General features: G+C 49.2%; 1 protein-coding gene across 2 annotated transcripts in view; it reads right to left on the bottom strand.

Annotated features, from left to right (window-relative positions):
* Positions 1 to 2,400: 2,400 nt before the first annotated feature.
* LOC139229859 (zinc finger protein ZFP2-like) overlaps positions 2,401 to 22,132 on the bottom strand; it is a 45,360-nt gene continuing 25,628 nt past the window's right edge. Inside the window, exons 1-2 of one of the 2 annotated variants that reach the window (XM_070861485.1) lie at positions 12,089 to 12,564; positions 2,401 to 7,609 (exon numbers count right to left, since the gene is read on the bottom strand). In XM_070861485.1, coding sequence (XP_070717586.1) covers positions 6,015 to 7,076 — 1,062 coding nt within the window. In that variant the 5' untranslated portion in view covers positions 7,077 to 7,609; positions 12,089 to 12,564 and the 3' untranslated portion in view covers positions 2,401 to 6,014. Of the gene's footprint in view, positions 7,610 to 12,088; positions 12,565 to 22,132 lie in introns of those variants that run through there. The other variant, XM_070861487.1, reaches the window with a different exon arrangement.

The raw sequence follows: 22,132 nt of genomic DNA, 5'->3' as shown, positions 1-22,132 counted from the left end.
TCCCTTTCATAAAACCATGTTGACTCTACTTGACTGCAATATGATTTTCTAAATGTCCTGCTACTACTTCCTTAATAATGGACTCCAGCATTTTCCCAATGACAGGTGTCAGGCTAATTGGTCCATAGTTTCCTGCTTTCTGTCTCCCTCCTTTCTTGAATAGGGGCGTTACATTTGCGGTTTTCCAATCCGCTGGGAGCTCTCCCGAATCCAGGGAATTTTGGTAGATTATAACCTCTATCTCTGCAGCCACTTCTTTTAAGACCCTAGGATGCAGGCCATCAGGTCCAGGAGACTTGTCCACCTTAAGTCCCATTAGTTTGCCTCGTACTTTTTCTCTAGTAACAGTGAAGGTGTTTCCACTTGTGGGGGAGTCCAAAATTAGGGGTCATAAATATCAGATAGTCACTTATAAATCTAATAGGGAATTCAGGAGATACTTTACCCAGAGAGTGGTGAGAATGTGGAACTCGCTACCACATGGAGTAGTTGAGGCAAATAGCAAAGATACCTTAAAGGGGCAGCTAGATAAGCGCATGTGGGAGAAAGGAATAGAAGGATATGCAGATATGGTTAGATGAAGACTGGTTGGAGGAAGCTCGTGTGGAGCATAAACACCGCAAAGACCAGTTGGGTCGAATGGCCTGTTTCTGTTCTGTAAATTCACTGTAATTCTGAGTATAGTCGATTAATGGTTGACCTAATTGAGGTGTTTAAGATGATTAAAAGGAGTTGATAGGGTAGTTAGAGTTAAACTATTTCTTCTGATGGGGGAGTCCAGAGCCTTCAGATTAGAGCTAGGCTGTTCACAGGTGATGTCTGGGAGCGCTTCTTCATACAAAAGTTAGTAGTAAATTGGAACTCTCTCCACAGAAAGCTGTTGAAACGGGGAGTCAGTTGAAAATGTCCAATCCCATTGGGCAAGGTTATTAGGGCTATGAAACCAAGGCGGGTAGATGGAGTTAACTTACAGATCTGCTGTGATCCAATTGAATGGCAGTCGACAGGAGGGGGAGGGCAGCGGCTGTTGGAAAATCTCACAAGAAGGGACAGTTTCAAATCTGAAATAAACCAAGAAGCTGTTTGAAAGCCTCGATGCCATATTAGTTTTGAAGGTGAAGTGTGACTGTGCACAGATCTCAGTGTTTTCTGTTCCTGTGCCACACTGGTTGAATGCAGGGAGAGGTGCAAAATGGCCAGCAGAGACCATGTGCCCAAATTGAGCCGCCCAGTATTTTCAGGGCTCAGCGCACTTGTGGTGTCCAAGGATGTGTGTGTGTGTGTGTGTGTGTCGGCCATGCTGCAGTAACATGGAACATGGCGGAAGAGCTTACGCTTCACCATAGAGGCAGTCACAGAGTTTAGCCATAGCTTGCAGGCCGAGTTCCAAACCGACTCCACGACTGCAGCAGTGAACGTTGTACTGGCTCCTTTCAGGTTGTCTCAGGGGATCTCTCTTAGATCAGCCAATTTGAAGTGCACTGCTATTTATGTGTCAGGCCAATGTTACAATGTTTGTCAAGGCCAAGGAGTTTGGGGGGGGGGGGGCAGGGGGGAAATGCCCCCTTCTTTTATGCCCGTTACCGCCTCCTAGGGGCGGTAACAGGGCGGTAAGGCCTTTCCGACTGGGGGCAATCGGATTGTCCGACCCATGCGGAATTACCCCCAGGTCGGGGGCAGCGGAAACGTGTTTCGGCTCCGTCGGCACTACAACCCGTTGTCGGGCACACACCGACTCCTTACCGACCGGCGGCGAGCCCTTTCCACCCCGTGACGGAAATTGCCCCTCAATTCGGTCAACCATTAGTGTATTATACTCAAAGAATTACACTGAATGTACAGCACAGACTGTGGCAGAAGCTGCCGATGGCTGGACGGCACGTCCGCCCGTAAATTTTAATTTCATTGTCGGCCGACTCTGCAGTCGGCGCAACAATGGCAGCCACCGGTTCAGCCGGGCCGGCAACAGGCAGCCCGGCACCGCCTGTTGGGTGCCGTGCCGCTGGCCCGGCCGGAGCCCTCCCCTCGCAGCGCCCTTGCCCTTACATGAACGGGAGGCACGCCCGCGTCGCGCTGACATCATCAGTGGTCCACCTTCTGCCCCGACTCGCTGCCACCCCAACACTGCGCCATTGGTTTCGAAAGACAAAAAGTGGGCAATTTGTCTCTATTCCCCGTCCCATCACCAGCGGCGGTAATCCGTCACTCAATTCAAATTATCCGGGGCAATTTCGGCCCCTATGACTGTTGCCAAGGACAATGATCAGCAACAAAAGGCGGCTGTTCATTTCCTCCCTCTCCCCACCACCCGAGTGGCTGACTCCCAAAAGTGCAAGGTGTCGTCAGTGGAACTCACGTGGCTAACTGGACGGTTACAAATTTCACAGGACTATAGTAGACATTTTCTTAAGTTTAGTGCTATCAGACAATCCCATAAGACCTCGTGTTCCCCCTGATCTGGGGAGCGCCTTTACTGCCCAATATTCAGTTAAGCAATGACTTGGAGCATTGTTATGTATTGGATACTAAATCGCACAGTAACAAAAACTCGCATTTATACAGTGCCTTTCATGACCTCAAGACATTCAAAAGTGCTTTACAGCCAATGAAGTACTTTTGAAGCGTAGTCACTGATGAAATGTGGGAAACGCAGCAGCTGATTTGCGAGCAGCAAGGTCCCACAAACAGCAATGAGATAATGATGAGATAATCGGTTTTTATTAATGTTGGTTGAGGGATAAATATTGGCCAGGACACCGGGGAGAAGTTCCCTACTCTTCTTTGAATAGTGCCTGAAGAGGGCAGATAATACTTCGAGTTAATGTCTCATCTGAAAAACGGCACTTGACAGTACAGCACTCCCTCAGCACAGCACAGAAGTGTCATCCTGGATTGTGCTGAAGTCTCTGGAGTGGGGCTTGAACCCACAACCTGACTTTGTAGCGAGAGTGTACCCGACTGAGCCAACTCTGGCACTCAGGAAACGGGGGTTTGCGCCCAGGAGATAGACTTCATTTCCTTTGTGGTAAAGGATAGGTTCTTCAAGGAGCATTCTTCACCTCCATTAAAGTACACCTTTTGTCAAAGGATAATCCATGGTGACTCAGCCTGTACAGACAACGGTTCTGTCTGCAAACTTCCAAACACTGTCTGAAGTGTTACCACACAATGTCACCCAGGTGGAAATAGATCTATAGGCTGGACCATAAACCTTATAAAAAGGGTAATTCAAAAACATTTCTTTACATAGGTGGTCTGACTGTAATTCCCCACCACAAAACCTTGATTCAACACAGTACATGTAGAATTCTACTAGTTCGTGCTGAGGGATCCCACCTTCCAGCAACATATGTTGGAAATTCAGGCATATGCTGCACAACTGCAGATGATAGATGGGAAACTACCTGGGGAGTTTAATCCTAAATGATCTCATCCCCCTTCATATACCTCTGGATGGATGTCCTGCACACAGGACTGCACTCTATGGGAGCAAAGACCTCTGATCTTCCTTCCCTCCCAGTACCTTGTCTCTGATCATTGCTCCCTCTTGGCTTTGCTGAGCTGCAGTGAGTGATGGGAGCCCAGCACTCTGAAAGCTTCCCCTGGATACACATGGCCTCAAAGGGTTCGAGCCCTCATCTCCCATTCCCTCCTATCCTGAAGGTATTGGCTGTGGACACAGGCTGCCCTCTGGTACTTTGCTCAAATGGTCAATAATCTTCAGTGTGTGAACCCAGTCCGGGATTGTCAGCTGTTTCTTTGACTGATGAGGGAGAAGGAGGTGGGGGCAGGGGATCTAGCTGAGCCAGATCTTGTCCTTCCCCGCCTATACAAGCTCATTTTCCAGAGGGGGTCACTGGACAGCGATTAGGAACTGGAATCCCGGCTACTTCCCACGCCCACTCCCTGGCCAGAGGTGCAAAGACCAATTGATGTACCCCTACTACTGTCACTGGAATAGACTCTCCCCCACATGCGTGTGCTGGTGGATCAGCAGTTGAAGCCTTTCCGACTTCAGTCCCATACTCCTGATCTTTGGGCACCCTGTGCGGAGGGGAGCGGGCAGGTCGGAAAGCCTCCTCGTAGGACTGCTCCTGGGCATGGCCAAGGGGGCCATCAGCCGGTCCAGGCAGCGGGTGATCAAGGGAGTCGTTCAGCCCGACTGCCTGCCTCTCTTCCATGGTTACATCCAAGCCAGGGTGTCCCTGGAGATGGAGCACGCGGTGTCCACCGGCACGCTTGCGGCCTTCCGCGAGAAGTGGGCGCCGGAGGGACTGGAGTGCATCATCACCCCCGGCAACCAATTTTAATTTGATCTTAAAGTCTAAAGTTTAATTTGTTTAAGTTGTCGGTTTTAGTGCCCCCTCCCCCCTTTTAGCCAGGGGGCACTTGTATAATTTGTGTTTTTAGTGACCTCAAAAAAAACAAGCCAGAGGGGCACTTGAAAAGATTTTGGAGTGTGACCCCCCTTTAATCAGGGGGCACTTGATTACTGATACAACTAAAATAGTTGAAGCCTTTCCGACACATAAGAAATAGGAGGAGTAGGCCATACGGCCCCGCGAGCCTGCTCCACCATTTAATACGATCATGGCTGATCTGATCATGGATTCAGGTTCACTTCCCTGCCCGCTCCCCAGCTCTGTCTTAAATTTATTCAATGTCTCAGCTTCCACAGATCTCTGAGACAGTGAATTACACAGATTTACAACCCTCAGAGAAGAAATTCCTCCTCATCGCAGTTGTAAATGGGAGGCCCCTTATTCTAAGATCATGCCCCCTAGTTCTAGTCTCCCCTTATCAGTGGAAACATCCTCTCTGCATCACCTTGTCAAGCCCCCTCATAATCTTATGCGTTTTGATAAGATCACCTCTCATTCTTCTGAATTCCAATGAGTAGAGGCCAAACCTACTCAACCTTTCCTCATAAGTCAACCCCCTCATCCCTGGAATCAACCGAGTGAACCTTCTCTGAACTGCCTCCAAACAGTATATCCTTTCTTAAATATGGAAACCAAAACTGTACGCAGTATTCCAGGTGTGGCCTCACCAATACCCTGTATAACTGTAGCAAGACTTCCCTGCTTTTATACTCCATCCGATTGGTGGATCAGCATTTGAAGCCTTTCCGACCCGTGGAAGATTTGATCAGTTTCTTGCCCAAACTCAGAGTGTGTGAATCACTTGTACAGATGCTGCACAGGAAGGGTTCTCAGTCTGTGCGGACACAATGCTCCTGCAGGAGGGATGAGAGTCTGGAATAGTTGCTTCGCTTTGTGGATGTACTGGTGTATCATGTTCACGTGTTGTAAATGTTGCACCTCCACAGTTTCTCACCCATGTGGAGGCACTGAAGGTGGGAGAGGTTGGAGACACTCTCTGAAATTTCTCACAAGAACCGCCTGTGTGCAGGGGCAGGGGGGGGGGGGGGGGAATAATAATTATAGACAACTCTCTGACGCTCTGTGCAGTTGAAGCACTTCCTTTGGTGCCTGGCCCAATGTGGATGGTGAAAGAAGGGGTCAATACTGACAGTCGCAGGACTAGAATGTTTCCCAGGAGATCACATGGCTCCGGTTGAGGTGGAGTGTAGCATGTTTCAGTATAAGGGGTGTCGCAGTTGTGTGAGGAGGACTGGTTGGGCTGGGTGCTCTTTGTCTTTCCGTCACTGTTCATTGGTTTATATGTAACCTTCAGGGCTGCTGACCAAGGGCCGCGTGGCTCTTTGTCGGCCGGCGCGGACACAATGGGACGAAATGGCCACCTTCTGCGCTGTAAATTTCTATGTTTCTTTGTTTCTGGTCTGGTAGATTCGCCAGTGTATTGCGATGGAAGCAATTGATGAAGCCGTTCTACCAGAGTCACAGAGAGGTTTTGAGATTGTGTGGGTGCGCTTAAGAGGTACGGAGAGCATAAGCCACTGTTGCAAATCTCACACCTGAACAGCCTTGGCTCTGGGTGGCTGAGCTGGAGCGGCAGAAGGTGCTGACGGAGTGAAAGTTGTGTCACGAACTTCAAACACAAAAAGGTGCGTGAGTACGGCGGTGTGCCCGGAGATTCGAGGACTGAGTAAAGGCTTTGTCGCAGACCTCACACCTGAACGGTTTCTCCCCCGTGTGCGTACGCTGGTGCACCCTGAGACTCGAGGAATTCATGAAGGCCTTGTCGCAAACCTCACAGCCGAACGGTTTCTCCCCGGTGTGTGCGCGCCGGTGCACCCGCAGGCTGGAAGCGTTCAGGAACGCTTTCTGGCACGTTTCACATCGGAACGGTTTCTCCCCTGTGTGGGTGCGCTGGTGCACCAGGAGGTAGGAGGAGTTGAAGAAAGCTCTGCTGCAAACCTCACACTTGAACGGCTTCTCCCCAGAGTGGGCGAGCTGGTGTTGCTGGAGGTGCACCAACTGGGTGTAAGCTTTGTCGCACACATGACACGCGAACGGTTTCTCCCCCGTGTGAATGCGCTGGTGCACCCTCAGGCTCGACGACTGCGCAAAGGCTTTGTCGCACGCTTCACACCGGAACGGTTTCTCCCCCGTGTGGGTGCGCTGGTGCACCCGCAGGCTCGACGGGCTCACAAAGGCTTTGCCACAAACCTCGCACCGCAACGCTTTCTCCCCCATCTGCGGGCGCCCCTGGGCGTGCTGGTGGCTGCGCTGGTGAATGCGCTGGTGTTTCAAGAGCAACACCGCCTCTGCGAAGGCTTTGCCACAAACCTCACACCCGAACGGTTTCTCCCCGGTGTGGGTGCGTTGGTGCACCAGGAGGGTGGAGGACTTTGCAAAAGCCTTCGCGCACACCTCACACCGGAACGGCTTCTCGCCCGTGTGGGCGCGCCGGTGCTCCACAAGGCAGGATGATCGTGTGAAGGCTCTCTCACAAAGCTCACACCGGAACGGCTTCTCGCCCGTGTGGATGCGCTGGTGTTGCAGGAGAGTCGACGATTGTGTAAAGGACTTCTCGCACACTTCACACCTGAACGGCTTTTCACCCGTGTGGATGCGCAGGTGGTTCACCAGGCCCGATGCCTGTGAAAAGGCCCAGCCACACACATGACACTTGAACGGCTTCTCCCCCATGTCGCTGCCCCGCTGTTACAGCAGGCACAACAACTGCACTAAGGCTTTGTCCAAAACCTCCCAGCTGAAATTCCTCTTGCCTGAATAGCTGCACCAACGAATCAGGAGGTCGTACAACGGTTTGAGACCCTTCTCACGCGCTTCAGTGTTTAACGGCCCCTCCCCTGTGTGGATGTGCCAGTGTTACGAGACTTGATGAAAGATTGAAGCCTTTCGCACAAAATTCACCACAATGGCTTCTCCCTCCGATGTGGACGTACCAACTGTAAAAGTCCCTGCTTTTAGAACCCGAGTAACTGCTAAACGTTTCTGCACCTGCTGGAATAGGCAATCTGTCAGGGCCGGAACTCTGAAACTTTGGCTTTGAGGGATGTTTGATACTGTTGATCATCATCAGTTCTGGTGTATCAAAGTTCTCCTGACTGAATGGTTTTACTGTGGAGCTGTCACTTGAGTGATGGCCAGGATCGAGCAATGTTGTCTATTCTCCAAGTATTCTCTGTGCAAGGTAAGGTTTAATGCAGTGCATCTTTCTGTAAAACAAGAAAAACAAATTCATGTTTTTCCTCCAGTTCCCAATTTTTCTGATGAAGGTGCTGACACTTTCTGGAGATAGCCTTCCATACTGGCCGGAATCTTCCCAGCCCTGTGAGTGCGGGTTTGGAGGAGGGCCCGCTGTCAACATGGCCCTGATTGTGGGCAGACACAGCAGGAGCGGAGAGAGACTGTAGAGGGACATGATCGGGGCCCAGGGGAGGCGTGAGGTCGGGGCCAGGGGCCCAGGGGCAGCACGGGCCAGCCCACACTGCGATATGTGTGCACACTAGGTCCATGCAGCAGAGCTGGTCTCCAGTCGTCTTGGTTAACCCTTGCCACTGGACCAAGACCTAGCTCTGTCAAGCCCGTGTGGTGGCTGGTGTGCAACAGCCACCACACGTTAAAAAAATCCACGCACAGGCATCTTCCACCCCTCAGGATGTAGTTCAGATCCTTCATTGAAACACTTGTGAACTCATCCTTTTTTGACATGGAAGCAAGTCATCCTCGTTTCGAGGGACCGCCTATGATGATGATGATGATTGACAGTGGGTCAGTATCCCGACTCAGTATAAGTTTCTCAATTGTCAGGTCGCTTCGGATATCAGACCCGACAGCAACGGCGGGCAGGTAATTAGCACCATTAAAAAGTACTTAAATGCTAGTTAAGATGCTTAAAAGCAGGCACTTACAATTATACCAACCTTTTGATTCGGGTTTCATGCCAGGTAAGTGGAGTCAGGTTCTCAGTGACTCTCCGTTACTTTGGCTAGCTGACAGCTGCAGAAGTGGTATAAAAGCTACCATTACACAGCTGTTCACTTTCCAATGTCAGAAGCTGAAGCCTTCAGGATTTGGAAAAGATCTGTGAGCTGTATGCACTTTGGAAGTGTTTGCAGTGATCTCTCCATTCACTGTCACCTCTTTGGAGCAACCTCTCTCACCATTGACAGATTGCTTCTGTCATCTCAACTTCACCTGCCATCTATTCCAGAAGCATCATAAGAAATCGAAGTAGGAGTAGGCCATTTGGCCCCTCGAGCCTGCTCCACCATTTAATAAGATCATGGCTGATCTGATCATAGACTCAGCTCCACTTCCCTGCCCGCTCCCCATAACCCTTTATTCCCTTATCGCTCAAAAATCTGTCTCTATCTCCGCCTTAAATATATTCAATGACCCAGCCTCCACAGCTCTCTGGGGCAGAGAATTCCACAGATTTACAACCCACTGAGAGAAGAAATTTCTCCTCATCTCAGTTTTAAATGGGCGGCCCCTTATTCTGAGACTACGTCTCCTAGTTTTAGTTTCCCCTAAGAGTGGAAATATCCTCTTTGCATCCACCTTGTCGAGCCCCCTCATTATCTTGTATGTTTCAATAAGATCACCTCTCATTCTTCAAAACTCCAATGAGTACAGGTCCAAACTACTCAACCTATCTTCATAAGTCAAACCCCATATCTCCAGAATCAACCCAGTGAACCTTCTCTGAACTGCCACCAAAGCAAGTATATCCCTCCTTAATTATAGAGACCAAAATTGTATGCAGTACTCCAGGTGTGGCCTCACCAATACCCTGTACAGTTGTAGCAGGACTTCTCTGCTTTTATACGCTATACCCCTTGCAATGAAGGCCAACATTCATTTGCCCTCCTGATTACTTGCAGTACCTGCATACTAACTTTTTGTGTTTCATGCACGAGGACTCCCAGGCAATTTTTCTCCATTTAAATTATAATTTGCTTTTTTATTTTTTCTGCTAGAGTGGATAAGAATACAAGAAATAGGAACAGGAGTAAGCCATACGGCTCCTCGAGCCTGCTCCGCCATTCAATAAGATCATGGCTGATCTGATCATGGACTCGGTTCCCCTTATCCCCTTATCGTTTAAGAAACTGTCTATTTCTGTCTTAAAATTTATTTAATATCCCAGCTTTCACAGTTCTCTGAGGCAGCAAATTCCACAGATTTACAACCCTCAGAGAAGAAATTTCTCCTCATCTCTGTTTTAAATGGGCGACCTCTTATTCTAAGATCATGCCCTCTAGTTCTAGTCTCCCCCATCAGTGGAAACATCCTCTCTGCATCCACCTTGTCAAGCCCCCTCATAATCTTATACGTTTCGATAATTATACTCCATCTACAAAATTTTTGCCCACTCACTTAGCCTGTCTATATCCCTTTGCAGATTTTTTGTGTCTTCCTCACAATTTGCTTTCCCACCCATCTTTGTACCATCAACAAACTTGCATTGATTACACTCAGCCCCTTCATCCAAATCATTAATATAGATTGTAAATAGTTGAGGACCCAGCACCGATCCCAGTGGCACCTGTAGTTACTGTTTGCCAACCGGACAATGACCCATTTATCCCGAATCTCTTTTCTGTTAGTTAGCCAATCCTCTATCCATGCTAACCTCATGAACTTTTATCTCGTGCAGTAACCTTTTATGTGGCACCTTATCGAATGCCTTCTGGAAATCCAAACACACCACATCCACTGGTTTCCCCTTATCCACCCTGCTCATTACATCCTCAAAGAACTCCAGCAAATTTGTCAAACATGATTTCCCTTTCATAAAACCATGCTGACTCTGCTTGACTGAATTATGATTTTCTAAATGTCCCGCTACTGTTTCCTTAATAATGGACTCCAGCATTTCACCAATGACAGATGTTAGGCTAACCAGTCTATAGTTTCCTGCTTTCTGTCTGCCTCCTTTTTTTTTTTTAAATAGGGGCGTTACATTTGCGATTTTCCAATCTGCTGGGACCTCCCCAGAATCCAAGGAATTTTGGTAGATTACAACCATTGCATCCACTATCTCTGCAGCCACTTCTTTTAAGACCCTAGGATGTAAGCCATCAGGTCCAGGGGACTTGTCCACCTTTAGTCACATTATTTTACCGGGTACTTCTTCTTAGGTGATAGTGATTGTTTTAAGTTCGTCCCTTCCCATAGCCCCTTGATTATCCATTATTGGGATGTTTTTAGTGCCTTAAATTGTGTAGACCAATACAAAATATTTGTTCAAAGTCTCTGCCATTTTCCTATTCCCCATTATTACTACCCCAGTCTCATTCTCTAAGGGACCAACATTTACTTTAGCCACTCACTTCCTTTTTATATAACTGTAGAAACTCTTACTATTGGTGCACTTGAAAAAATCTCACCTTGGTCCTTGAATCCCACCACGATCAGCCCCAACACCAGAATCACTACCATCGACACGAACCTTCTCCACAATCACCTGATGCTTTACAGTACACAGGACATCAGCACCCGACCGCATTGCTGCCCAGGAGGCCACACTTACGTCACTTCGCGCTGTACACCCTGACTACCATATGATGCACCAGGTTGGCACCAGCCCACTCCAGCTCCATAAAGCACCCCTGCAATGTCCAACCCATTCCTTTCACACTCATCACCATTGTGGGGGGCACCCTTATGTCTGACCATTCACTACACTTCCAAAGGTGAACACAAATCTGTCCAAGAACGCAAAGTCCTGAAAATAAAGATTTCAATGTTTGACAACAGATCAACATTAACTATACATGAACATTGGCTAAAGGACCCAAGTGCCTATCCTTGTGTTGTTAGTCGGTATGATTGGGTGAGGGTGAGGACGGCTTGTGAAATGGGGAACTGATAATGTAGATATAGAGAGAGAGGGATGGGTGGATGTGCAAGGTAAGGTGGTGTGAGAAAGGATGTGCAGGGGTAGGGTAGGGTAGAGAAGGCAGAGTGATGGGGATATGATGAGAGGCACAGCAGGATGATGTGGAGTGTGGTTTTGCAGTAACGTTTCGTGATCTGCTGAGGTCATTGAAAGGTTTGTGCCATTGCAGCCTGGTCCTCCTGACGACATCCCTGCTCGTGCCCTCCTGGGCAATGAACAACCAGGCTGCGTTGGTGTCCTGGGGAGGTCCCTTCCGCCCATGGGAAGGGTAGAGGACCTCCCTGCGTGCAGTGACTCCCTCCATAAGCATCTGGAGGGAGTCGTGGGAGAGCCAGGGTGCAGCCATGCACCTCTGTACAGTGCTTCTCGGTGTTTTCAGCACCTCAATGCCCATTGTGGGCATGGTCCCTTTAAGGAAACCGGCTGGCCCCTCATCAAATGACATCATCAGTCCGGTTTCCTCTCAATTGGCCGGGAAGCCCGCAGGGCGGGGCTTAACAAGCCCGATCCTGGGAAGATTCCGGAAAGAGAGCAGGCTCGAGTTGGGAGCGGGTTTTCAACACGCCACCTATCCCGGCCGCATTGATCCCGCCGCGTGTGGAGAAATCGCGGCCTAGGTGTCTAAATTATTCAACCAAGTCCCATACCGCCCTCACTTGCCACCCACACACACATGCACTCTTTCCAGCACAAATCACTGGATAACGATCAGGTCGTGGATACTCGGACTACTTTCTTTCACCCCCTCCCTAACTCGAGAGCCCCGAGATCCACTGCGGTGCCTCACCTGTATGGATCAACTCACTCTGTACAGACTGTGGAGTGACGCTGAATCATACCGTCCTGCAGAGCTCAGTAACCATGCAGTACCTGTACTCCCCTAATCCTTGCCTTTTCCACCTTCACACTGCACCTGGATGCTGTCTTCCCGTCTCCATCTCTTGCTCTTTATGTACCTCCAGCTCCCAGGCTTGGAGTGACCAGCCGAGAGCAGTTGACTGAAGGCAACAGGACAAAGTAGCCTCGGGTAGTGTACAAATGGCCAGTTATTTACAAACTTTGAATTTAAGAGTACGGTAGCCGAGTTGTTGCCAATAGTGGGAGCACATTTGCCTCTGAGTCAGAAGGTTGTGGGTTCAAGCCCCAGTCCCAGTCGGTGCACCATCTCCGCACTGAATGCGGCCCGGCAGCGCGGCTGCCCTTAAAGGGGAGGGCCCAACTGCCGCGGCTGCAATGGAAACATTTTTGCCAGCTGACTTGCCGATCGGCCGGCAAAATACTGCCTCCCCCCCGCCCCCCGGTTTGGCCGGGCCGCCAACGGGCAGCCTGGCACCTCCCTCTTGGGTGCCAGGTTGCTGGCCTGGCCAAAACCCTCCCTGGTGGCCCAGAGGCCAAAGCAAAAAAAATGATAGATTTCCTCCCCTTTAACGCGCTGTGACATCACCACCACTCCACCACTGATTGACCGCGGCGGAGGCCTCGATCAATCTATTTTCAGACACTCCAGCCTGGCTTTGAATCTAAGGCCCACTCCCATTATGATCCATTTCCTGTAGGATTTGGAAAAATTGTCAAAAGTCCTGAAAATGGATTTACTTACTGTACCAAGAGTTCCATTGATAAGTACCACTCCAAAACTCATAGCCGCACCAGCTTTCTGCTGCACCTGAAGTTCAGCTCCTTGATCTACTCTGAATGAACAGAGTCAATATGAAGGAGCTGAAACTCAAGTCAAAAGTGATTCACTTTTGTCACTTTCCAATAGATGACTTCCTTCACACAATTGAACAGAGTCACTTGTGCCCGTCAGATGCATCAGAGCCATGAGCTCTTCAGAACAACTTTAACTGCCCCGCAAGATCCTGCAAATCTATTGGGAGGATAGATGCACCAACGTCAGTGTCCTCAACCAGGCCAACATCCCCAGCATTGAAGCACTGACCACACTCGACCAGCTCCGTTGGGCGGGCCACATTGTCCGCATGCCCGACACAAAACTCCCAAAGCAAGCACTCAACTCTGAATTCCTACATGGCAAGTGAGCCCCAGGTGGGCAGAGGAAATGTTTCAAGGACACCCTCAAAGCCTCCTTGACAAAGTTCAACATCCCCACTGACACCAGGGAGTCCCTGGTCGAAGACCGCCCTAAGTGGAGGAAGAGCTTATGGGAGGGCACTGAGCATCTCGAGTCTCGTCGCAGAGAACAAGCGCAGACAGCGGAAGGAGCGTGCGGCAAACCTGTCCCACCCATCCTTTCCTTCAACGACTGTCTGTCCCACCTGTGACAGATACTGTAATTCCCGTATTGCACTATTCAGTCACCCGAGAACTCAGTTTTAGAGTGGAAGCAAGTCTTCCTCAATTTCAAGGGACTGCCTATGATGATGATGACAAACAACAATGGGATAAATGTTCAGATAATGTTTATGGTGGTGTTGGTTGGGCGATAAATGTTGGCCAGGACACCGTGGATCTCTATGCTGTGCACACTAGTTTAGCGTTCCATTGATGAGCTGAGTAGTGAACGGAAAATCATGATGCCAAATCAAATAAAGGAAGTATTAGCTTGCCCTGATCAAATGCTGATCTTTTTCTGGCACTGCAGTGCTGGATGGGAGGGAGGTGGCACATCTCTCAACATGGCTCTCGTCGCAACGCCTCCCAACTGGCAAGTGTTCCCTGCATATTCTCATCTGTCCCATTCGCAGCTCCAGTCAGTATCTGAAGTTATGAGCTCGATGCTTTGTCTGGTCTTTTTCCCATCCGGAGATTGGCCAGAGCTGGTGGTGAAGCAACTGCTATGAAGTCCCTGGGCACCTGAAATGCTTCTGAATCTCTTGCGGAAGGCAAAACAAGTCTGTTAAGTATCCAGTGGAGGTTTATACGCTGCTGAAAGCTGCAAGAGAATTCACTTACCTGCTTTCCTTCCCGGAAGCTGCTGCCACTTTAAGTTACTGCAGGCTGTTAAACCCTGCCGCATCAAGTTTCCTCCCTTCCAGCACATTTCATAGATTGATAGAAATTTACAGCACAGAAGGACGTTCGGCCAGTCGGCCTAGATTTTGTTCAGCTCAGTGGCTCCGGTGCTGCTGGCTCCCTTCCGTTGCCTAAAATGAATTGACCTCAATGGGGCTTGTTAAGCCTGGCCAGTGCCTTTCCCTGCCCAATTAGACGGAGCGTGTCTTTTTTAAAATTCGTTCCGGGATGTGGATGTTGCTGTCATGGCCGGCATTTATTGCCCATCCCTAATTGCCCTTGGGAAGGTGGTGGTGAGCCGTCGCCTTGAACAGTCTGGTGACATCATTCACGATGCGTCTTGAGCCGGCTTCCTTACAGGGACCCTGGCCACCTCACTTTTGATGTTTGTGCTGTCAGTGTTCCACAGCATTGAAGAGCTGCAAATACTGACAATCACAGCAAAGCAATGCAGGGCTGCACCCATGTTCTCCCATAGATGCAGGGAGGTCCTCTTGCCTTCTGATGGTGGAAGAGACCTCCTCAGGAGACCAGGACAACCTAGTTGCACATTGCAGAGGAGGTCACAAGCAGGGATGTCATCAGGAGGACCTGGGTGCAGTGGCGCAAACCTTTCAATGATCTCACTAGATCAGGAAACGCGAGTACAAAGTCACACTCACCTTCATCCTGCTGTGCCTCTCATCACCCTGCCTTCCCTACCCTACTCCTGCACATCCTTACTCAAACCAACTTACCGTGTACCTCCACCCATCCCCCTCTATCTATATTGTCCCAACCCCATCTCACTAGCCCTCCCTTAAACTCACCCTAGTGCAAGCTTAGCAACTAACAACACACAAGGGTAGCCCTTGAGTGTTTTATCCAATGTTCATGTAAAGTTTCTGGTAATGTTCTGTCAAACATTGAAATCTTTATTTTCAACACTGCATTCTTGGACAGATGTGTGTTTACCTTTGGAAGTGAGTTGCAGTGAATGGTGAGACATAACGGTACCCCTCGAAATAGCGATGAGTGTGACAGGAATGGCTTGGACATTGTAAGGATGCTTTATGGTGTTGGTGTGGGGTGATGCCAACCTGGTGCATCATGTGGCAGTAGGGTGTAGTGTCAAGTGAAGTAAATCTGGCTATGGTGAGGCCATCCCTGGTCTCCCGAGCAGCAATGTGCTTGGGTGCGGATGCTCTTTGTCCTGTGCAGCATCAGGAGATTGCAGAGAAGGTTGGTTGTTGTTGGTGCTGCTGGTGTGCCTGGTGCTGCTGGTGTTGGGGATGATCGTGGTCAGATGCCGAGGACCAAGGTGAAACAGTATAAATTGTATCCATGCTGATGGCATAGATGGCAGGTGAACTTGAGATGACAGAGGTGATCTGTCAATGGTGAGAGGTTGTTCCAATGAGGTGACACTGGATGGAGATTGTTCCAAATACTTGCAGCCTGCATAAAGCTCAATCTGTCTTCCAAATGGAGTAAGCAGCAGCTTCTCCGCTTGGAAAGTGAACAGCTGTGAAATGTGAGATTTATAGTACATTTCAAGCTGTCAACTAATCAGTTGATTCAATGGCCATTCAACTCCCACCTCAGGTTAACAGATGTGGTCCACAAGCAGCATGGACCACATGGGTAAGCAGTTAAAGTTAAAAGGTAAGGTTAAAACCATTATTATAGGTCTATCAACAAGCCAATAATTGCTTTAGTTGGGTCACCCGCCTCTGTGGGTCGGGTCTGATCCGAGATCACAGGCGCACCATTGGGAAAGGCGTGTGCAGTGAAGATCAGCAGGTTCCCATACTAATATATTATTCCCAATCCCATGAACTCATAGTTTTGTGTAATAACCTCTTGTGTGGCACCTTATCGAATGCTTTCTGAAAATCCCAAAACACTACATCAACTGGTTCCCCCTTATCTACCCTGCTAGTTACAACCTCAAAAAACTCTTCCTAGATTTCCCTTTCATAACTCCTTGTTGACTCTGCCAAATCATATTATGATTTTCTATGTGAGTTGTTAGTATGTCCCTAATAATAGATTCTAACATTTTTCCTACTATTAATGTCAAGCTAACTGGTCTATAGTTGTGTGTTTTCTCTCTCCCTCATTTTCCCCCAGCTCTTTGCTTTAAAGTTCCTGCCCTATTCACATGCTAGATGTCATTGATTGGAAGCAAAATTGCTGCATTCAGACTGGCTGTTTCCAAGTTCATTGGTATTGACTGAGTATTGATGTCATGAACCACAATGGCCAATGGTATCCCAGGAAATTCCATCGAACAGTGGGTCACTGGTTCCCATGGAGAGCCCAACAGGCATTGGGCTTTTGATACCAGTAGGAGATGCAGACTGTCAATTGGTCTTCACTACACTTGGTAAGGCCACTTATCACTGGGTTAATCCCAGGGGAGATAGTCTGCCATGAGATCATTGGTACCCCAGGAGAGATAGCCTGCCACTGAGTCATTGTTGCCTGAGGAGCTGTTCTTTGTGGGACATTTCATGATTTGAAAGAACCTGAGTGATATCATCATCATAGGCAGTCCCTCGGAATCGAGGAAGACTTGTTTCCACTCTTAGCACGAGTTCTTAGGTGGCTGTACAGTCCAATACGAGAACCACAGTCTCTGTCACAGGTGGGACAGACAGTGATTGAAGGGAAGGTTGGGCGGGGAGCCTGATTTGCCGCACGCTCCTTCCGCTGCCTGCGCTTGTTTTCTGCATGCTCTCAGCGACGATACTCGAGGAGCTCAGCGCCATCCCGGATGCACTTCCTCCACTTAGGGCAGTCTTTGGCCAGGGAATCCCAGGTATCAGTGGGGATGTCGCACTTTATCAGGGAGGCTTTAAGGGTGTCCTTGTAATGTTTCCTCTGCCCACCTTTGGCTCGTTTGCCGTGGATGAGTTCCGAGTAGAGCGCTTGCTTTGGGTGTCTCTTGTCTGGCCTGCCCAGCGGAGCTGATCGAGTATGGTCAGTTGCTTCAATGCTGGGGATGTTGGCCTGGACGAGGATGCTAATGTTGGTGTGTCTGTCCTCCCAGGGGATTTGTAGGATCTTGCAGAGACATCGTTGGTGGTATTTCTCCAGTGACTTGAGGTGTCTACTGTCCATGGTCCACGTCTTTGAGCCATACAGGAGGGTGGGTATTACGATGGCCCTGTAGACCATGAGCTTGGTGACAGTTTTGAGGGCCTGGTCCTCAAACTCTTTTCCTCAGACGGCCGAAGGCTGCACTGGCACACTGGAGGCGGTGTTGGATCTCATCATCAATGCCTGCTCTTGTTGATAGGAGACTTCCGAGATAAGGGAAGTGGTCCACGTTGTCCAGGGCCGCGCAGTGGATCTTGATGTCTGAGGGGGCAATGCTGTGCGGCGAGAACAGGCTGATGGAGGACCTTTGTCTTACTGATGTTTAGCGTAAGGCCTATGCTTTCATACGCCTCGTTAAATACATTGACTATATCCTGGAGTTCAGCCTCTGTGTGCACAGACGCAGGCGTCGTCCGCGTACTGTAGCTCGACGACAGAGGTTGGGGTGGTCTTGGATCTGGCCTGGAGACGACGAAGGTTGAACAGGTTCCCACTGGTTCTGTCGTTTAGTTCCACTCCAACGGGGAATTTGTTGAGTGTGAGGTGGAGCATGGCAGCGAGGGAGATTGAGAAGAGGGTTGGGGCGATGACACAGCCCTGTTTGACCCCGGTCCGGATGTGGATTGGGTCTGTGATGGATCCGTTAGCAAGGATCACGGCCTGCATGTCGTCGTGGAGCAGGCGGAGGATGATATAGGGTAACCTTAACACCAGTCGGACCCATTAGTCTCAGCTTCTCCACTGCAGGGCCATCGTCTATGCTTGCCTTGCACTTTTGTTTCCCATTTTCTTTGAGATGCTGCAAAAACTAATATTTCTTCTCTCCATCTTTCTTTCTTTCTCTTTGGCCCACCGCTACCCGACTTTTCTACTGCACCCATACTGTTCTTGCTCTCTCTGCCCAACATTACTTCCACTTTCCTACTAATTCCATGCTGGCCCAGCTCCTGAACTGTTGTTGTCTGGCTAAATTGGAATCATTAGAACCTGCAGCATCCATCCTCCTCTGCTCAGTAAAAGAAAAATAGACTTGCATTTCTATAGCGCCTTTCATGATCACCGGCCCTCTCAAAGCGCTTTACAGCCAATGAAGTACTTTGAGTATAATCTCTGTTGTAATGTGGGAAACACGGCCGTCAATTTGTGCACAGCAAGCTCCCACAAACAGCAATGTGATAATCTGTTTTTGTTATATTGGTTGAGGGATAGATATTGACCAGGACACTTGGGGTAACTCCCCTGTTTTTGTTTTAAATAGTGCCATGGGATCCACTTGAGAGGGCAGAAGGGGGCCTCAGTGCAACAACTCATCTGAAAGACGGCACCTCCGACAGTGCAGCACTCCTTCAGCACTGCACTGGAGTGTCAGCTTAGATTTATGTGCTCAAGTCCCGGGACTGGGACTTGAACCCACAACTTTCTGACTCAGAGGTGAGTGTGCTACCCACTGAGCCACAGCTGACACTTAACTAACACTCAGTAGTAGCCAGGGACCAGTCGATGCCGTCACAGAAGCATCAAATGCTGCCCTTGTGGCAAATGGGGACAAAATAGACAGTACCTTGCATAATAGCTTGCGAACCATGGCGCTCACTCTGCATGCTACTGTCTGACCAGGCTTTCAGGACTTATAGCTGCCATTACACCAGCTATTCTGCTAATTAGTGGGGATACAGATCCAGGGCCCAGTGGAGTGCCAATGGCTGGACACTACTGTCTCTCAGGATAGTAGCTAGGCCTCCAACCTTCCTCCTCAGAGCACCATGCCAGTGGGACATAGTAGGTACCATCAATCTGCCCATGCACAAGTTCCAGCGGGACAGCCAGCAGCTGCTCCCTGCCAGGGACAATCTGCCCCGAGGATGGGGACCTCAGTCCTCTCTCTCCCTTTTGCAGCACAAGAGGAGCCAATCACCTCGCAATACTAGGTCTCAGGTTGCATTTAGGAAAAGCACTAGAATCGGAGAAAGAAAGGCACGTTTAGCAACCCAGAGGAAGCATGTTAGGAAAGAATAGGTTGGCTTGTGCTCACATTGGAATTTGTTCTTTAAAAAAGAATTGCACTTGTGTGCACTTTGTTATTCATTGAGATTAGAGTCATACAGGGAAGGGTGCAATTATTTGGCCTGATTTATTCAATCAGGTGATGATTATCAGCATGGTCATTTGGGCCAGAGAGATCTGACATGTTGTCATATTGTTGGATGGGTACTGGATTGAAGGATTGATTTTTTATTTGAAGGTGGGGGAGAAGGAGTTAAGGCAGTGGTGTTAAATCTAGACTATATTAAACACAAAATAATTTTGCAGTGACCAGATGTGCTGATGCCCTTGCAGCAGTTACTGAGGAGTTCTCCGAGTGATGGGTCATTCTGAAGCCCTACGCCATATAGTTCTCTTTCAAAGTAGCTAGGGCCACCTTCCTAAGAATGTCCAATTCTTATTTGTATGGTGAAATTGTGCAGGGCACAGCAGGCTACGATGTGGAACGATGAGCTAGACCTACTGCGGAACCTTTTATATGGCACCTTATAGAATGCCTTCTGGAAATCCAAATACACCACATCCACTGGTTCCCCTTTATCCAGCCTGTTTGTTACATCCTCACAGAACTCCAGCAAATTTGTTGAACATGATTTCCCTTTCATAAAACCATGTTGACTCTACTTGACTGCAATATGATTTTCTAAATGTCCTGCTACTACTTCCTTAATAATGGACTCCAGCATTTTCCCAATGACAGGTGTCAGGCTAATTGGTCCATAGTTTCCTGCTTTCTGTCTCCCTCCTTTCTTGAATAGGGGCGTTACATTTGCGGTTTTCCAATCCGCTGGGAGCTCTCCCGAATCCAGGGAATTTTGGTAGATTATAACCTCTATCTCTGCAGCCACTTCTTTTAAGACCCTAGGATGCAGGCCATCAGGTCCAGGAGACTTGTCCACCTTAAGTCCCATTAGTTTGCCTCGTACTTTTTCTCTAGTAACAGTGAAGGTGTTTCCACTTGTGGGGGAGTCCAAAATTAGGGGTCATAAATATCAGATAGTCACTTATAAATCTAATAGGGAATTCAGGAGATACTTTACCCAGAGAGTGGTGAGAATGTGGAACTCGCTACCACATGGAGTAGTTGAGGCAAATAGCAAAGATACCTTAAAGGGGCAGCTAGATAAGCGCATGTGGGAGAAAGGAATAGAAGGATATGCAGATATGGTTAGATGAAGACTGGTTGGAGGAAGCTCGTGTGGAGCATAAACACCGCAAAGACCAGTTGGGTCGAATGGCCTGTTTCTGTTCTGTAAATTCACTGTAATTCTGAGTATAGTCGATTAATGGTTGACCTAATTGAGGTGTTTAAGATGATTAAAAGGAGTTGATAGGGTAGTTAGAGTTAAACTATTTCTTCTGATGGGGGAGTCCAGAGCCTTCAGATTAGAGCTAGGCTGTTCACAGGTGATGTCTGGGAGCGCTTCTTCATACAAAAGTTAGTAGTAAATTGGAACTCTCTCCACAGAAAGCTGTTGAAACGGGGAGTCAGTTGAAAATGTCCAATCCCATTGGGCAAGGTTATTAGGGCTATGAAACCAAGGCGGGTAGATGGAGTTAACTTACAGATCTGCTGTGATCCAATTGAATGGCAGTCGACAGGAGGGGGAGGGCAGCGGCTGTTGGAAAATCTCACAAGAAGGGACAGTTTCAAATCTGAAATAAACCAAGAAGCTGTTTGAAAGCCTCGATGCCATATTAGTTTTGAAGGTGAAGTGTGACTGTGCACAGATCTCAGTGTTTTCTGTTCCTGTGCCACACTGGTTGAATGCAGGGAGAGGTGCAAAATGGCCAGCAGAGACCATGTGCCCAAATTGAGCCGCCCAGTATTTTCAGGGCTCAGCGCACTTGTGGTGTCCAAGGATGTGTGTGTGTGTGTGTGTGTGTCGGCCATGCTGCAGTAACATGGAACATGGCGGAAGAGCTTACGCTTCACCATAGAGGCAGTCACAGAGTTTAGCCATAGCTTGCAGGCCGAGTTCCAAACCGACTCCACGACTGCAGCAGTGAACGTTGTACTGGCTCCTTTCAGGTTGTCTCAGGGGATCTCTCTTAGATCAGCCAATTTGAAGTGCACTGCTATTTATGTGTCAGGCCAATGTTACAATGTTTGTCAAGGCCAAGGAGTTTGGGGGGGGGGGGCAGGGGGGAAATGCCCCCTTCTTTTATGCCCGTTACCGCCTCCTAGGGGCGGTAACAGGGCGGTAAGGCCTTTCCGACTGGGGGCAATCGGATTGTCCGACCCATGCGGAATTACCCCCAGGTCGGGGGCAGCGGAAACGTGTTTCGGCTCCGTCGGCACTACAACCCGTTGTCGGGCACACACCGACTCCTTACCGACCGGCGGCGAGCCCTTTCCACCCCGTGACGGAAATTGCCCCTCAATGCGGTCAACCATTAGTGTATTATACTCAAAGAATTACACTGAATGTACAGCACAGACTGTGGCAGAAGCTGCCGATGGCTGGACGGCACGTCCGCCCGTAAATTTTAATTTCATTGTCGGCCGACTCTGCAGTCGGCGCAACAATGGCAGCCACCGGTTCAGCCGGGCCGGCAACAGGCAGCCCGGCACCGCCTGTTGGATGCCGTGCCGCTGGCCCGGCCGGAGCCCTCCCCTCGCAGCGCCCTTGCCCTTACATGAACGGGAGGCACGCCCGCGTCGCGCTGACATCATCAGTGGTCCACCTTCTGCCCCGACTCGCTGCCACCCCAACACTGCGCCATT

The sequence above is a fragment of the Pristiophorus japonicus genome, chromosome 19 (assembly GCF_044704955.1).
Source record: "Pristiophorus japonicus isolate sPriJap1 chromosome 19, sPriJap1.hap1, whole genome shotgun sequence".
Taxonomy (NCBI): domain Eukaryota; kingdom Metazoa; phylum Chordata; class Chondrichthyes; family Pristiophoridae; genus Pristiophorus; species Pristiophorus japonicus.
Note: the sequence above shows the minus strand (reverse complement) of the source record. Positions and strands in the feature narration are given on the sequence as shown.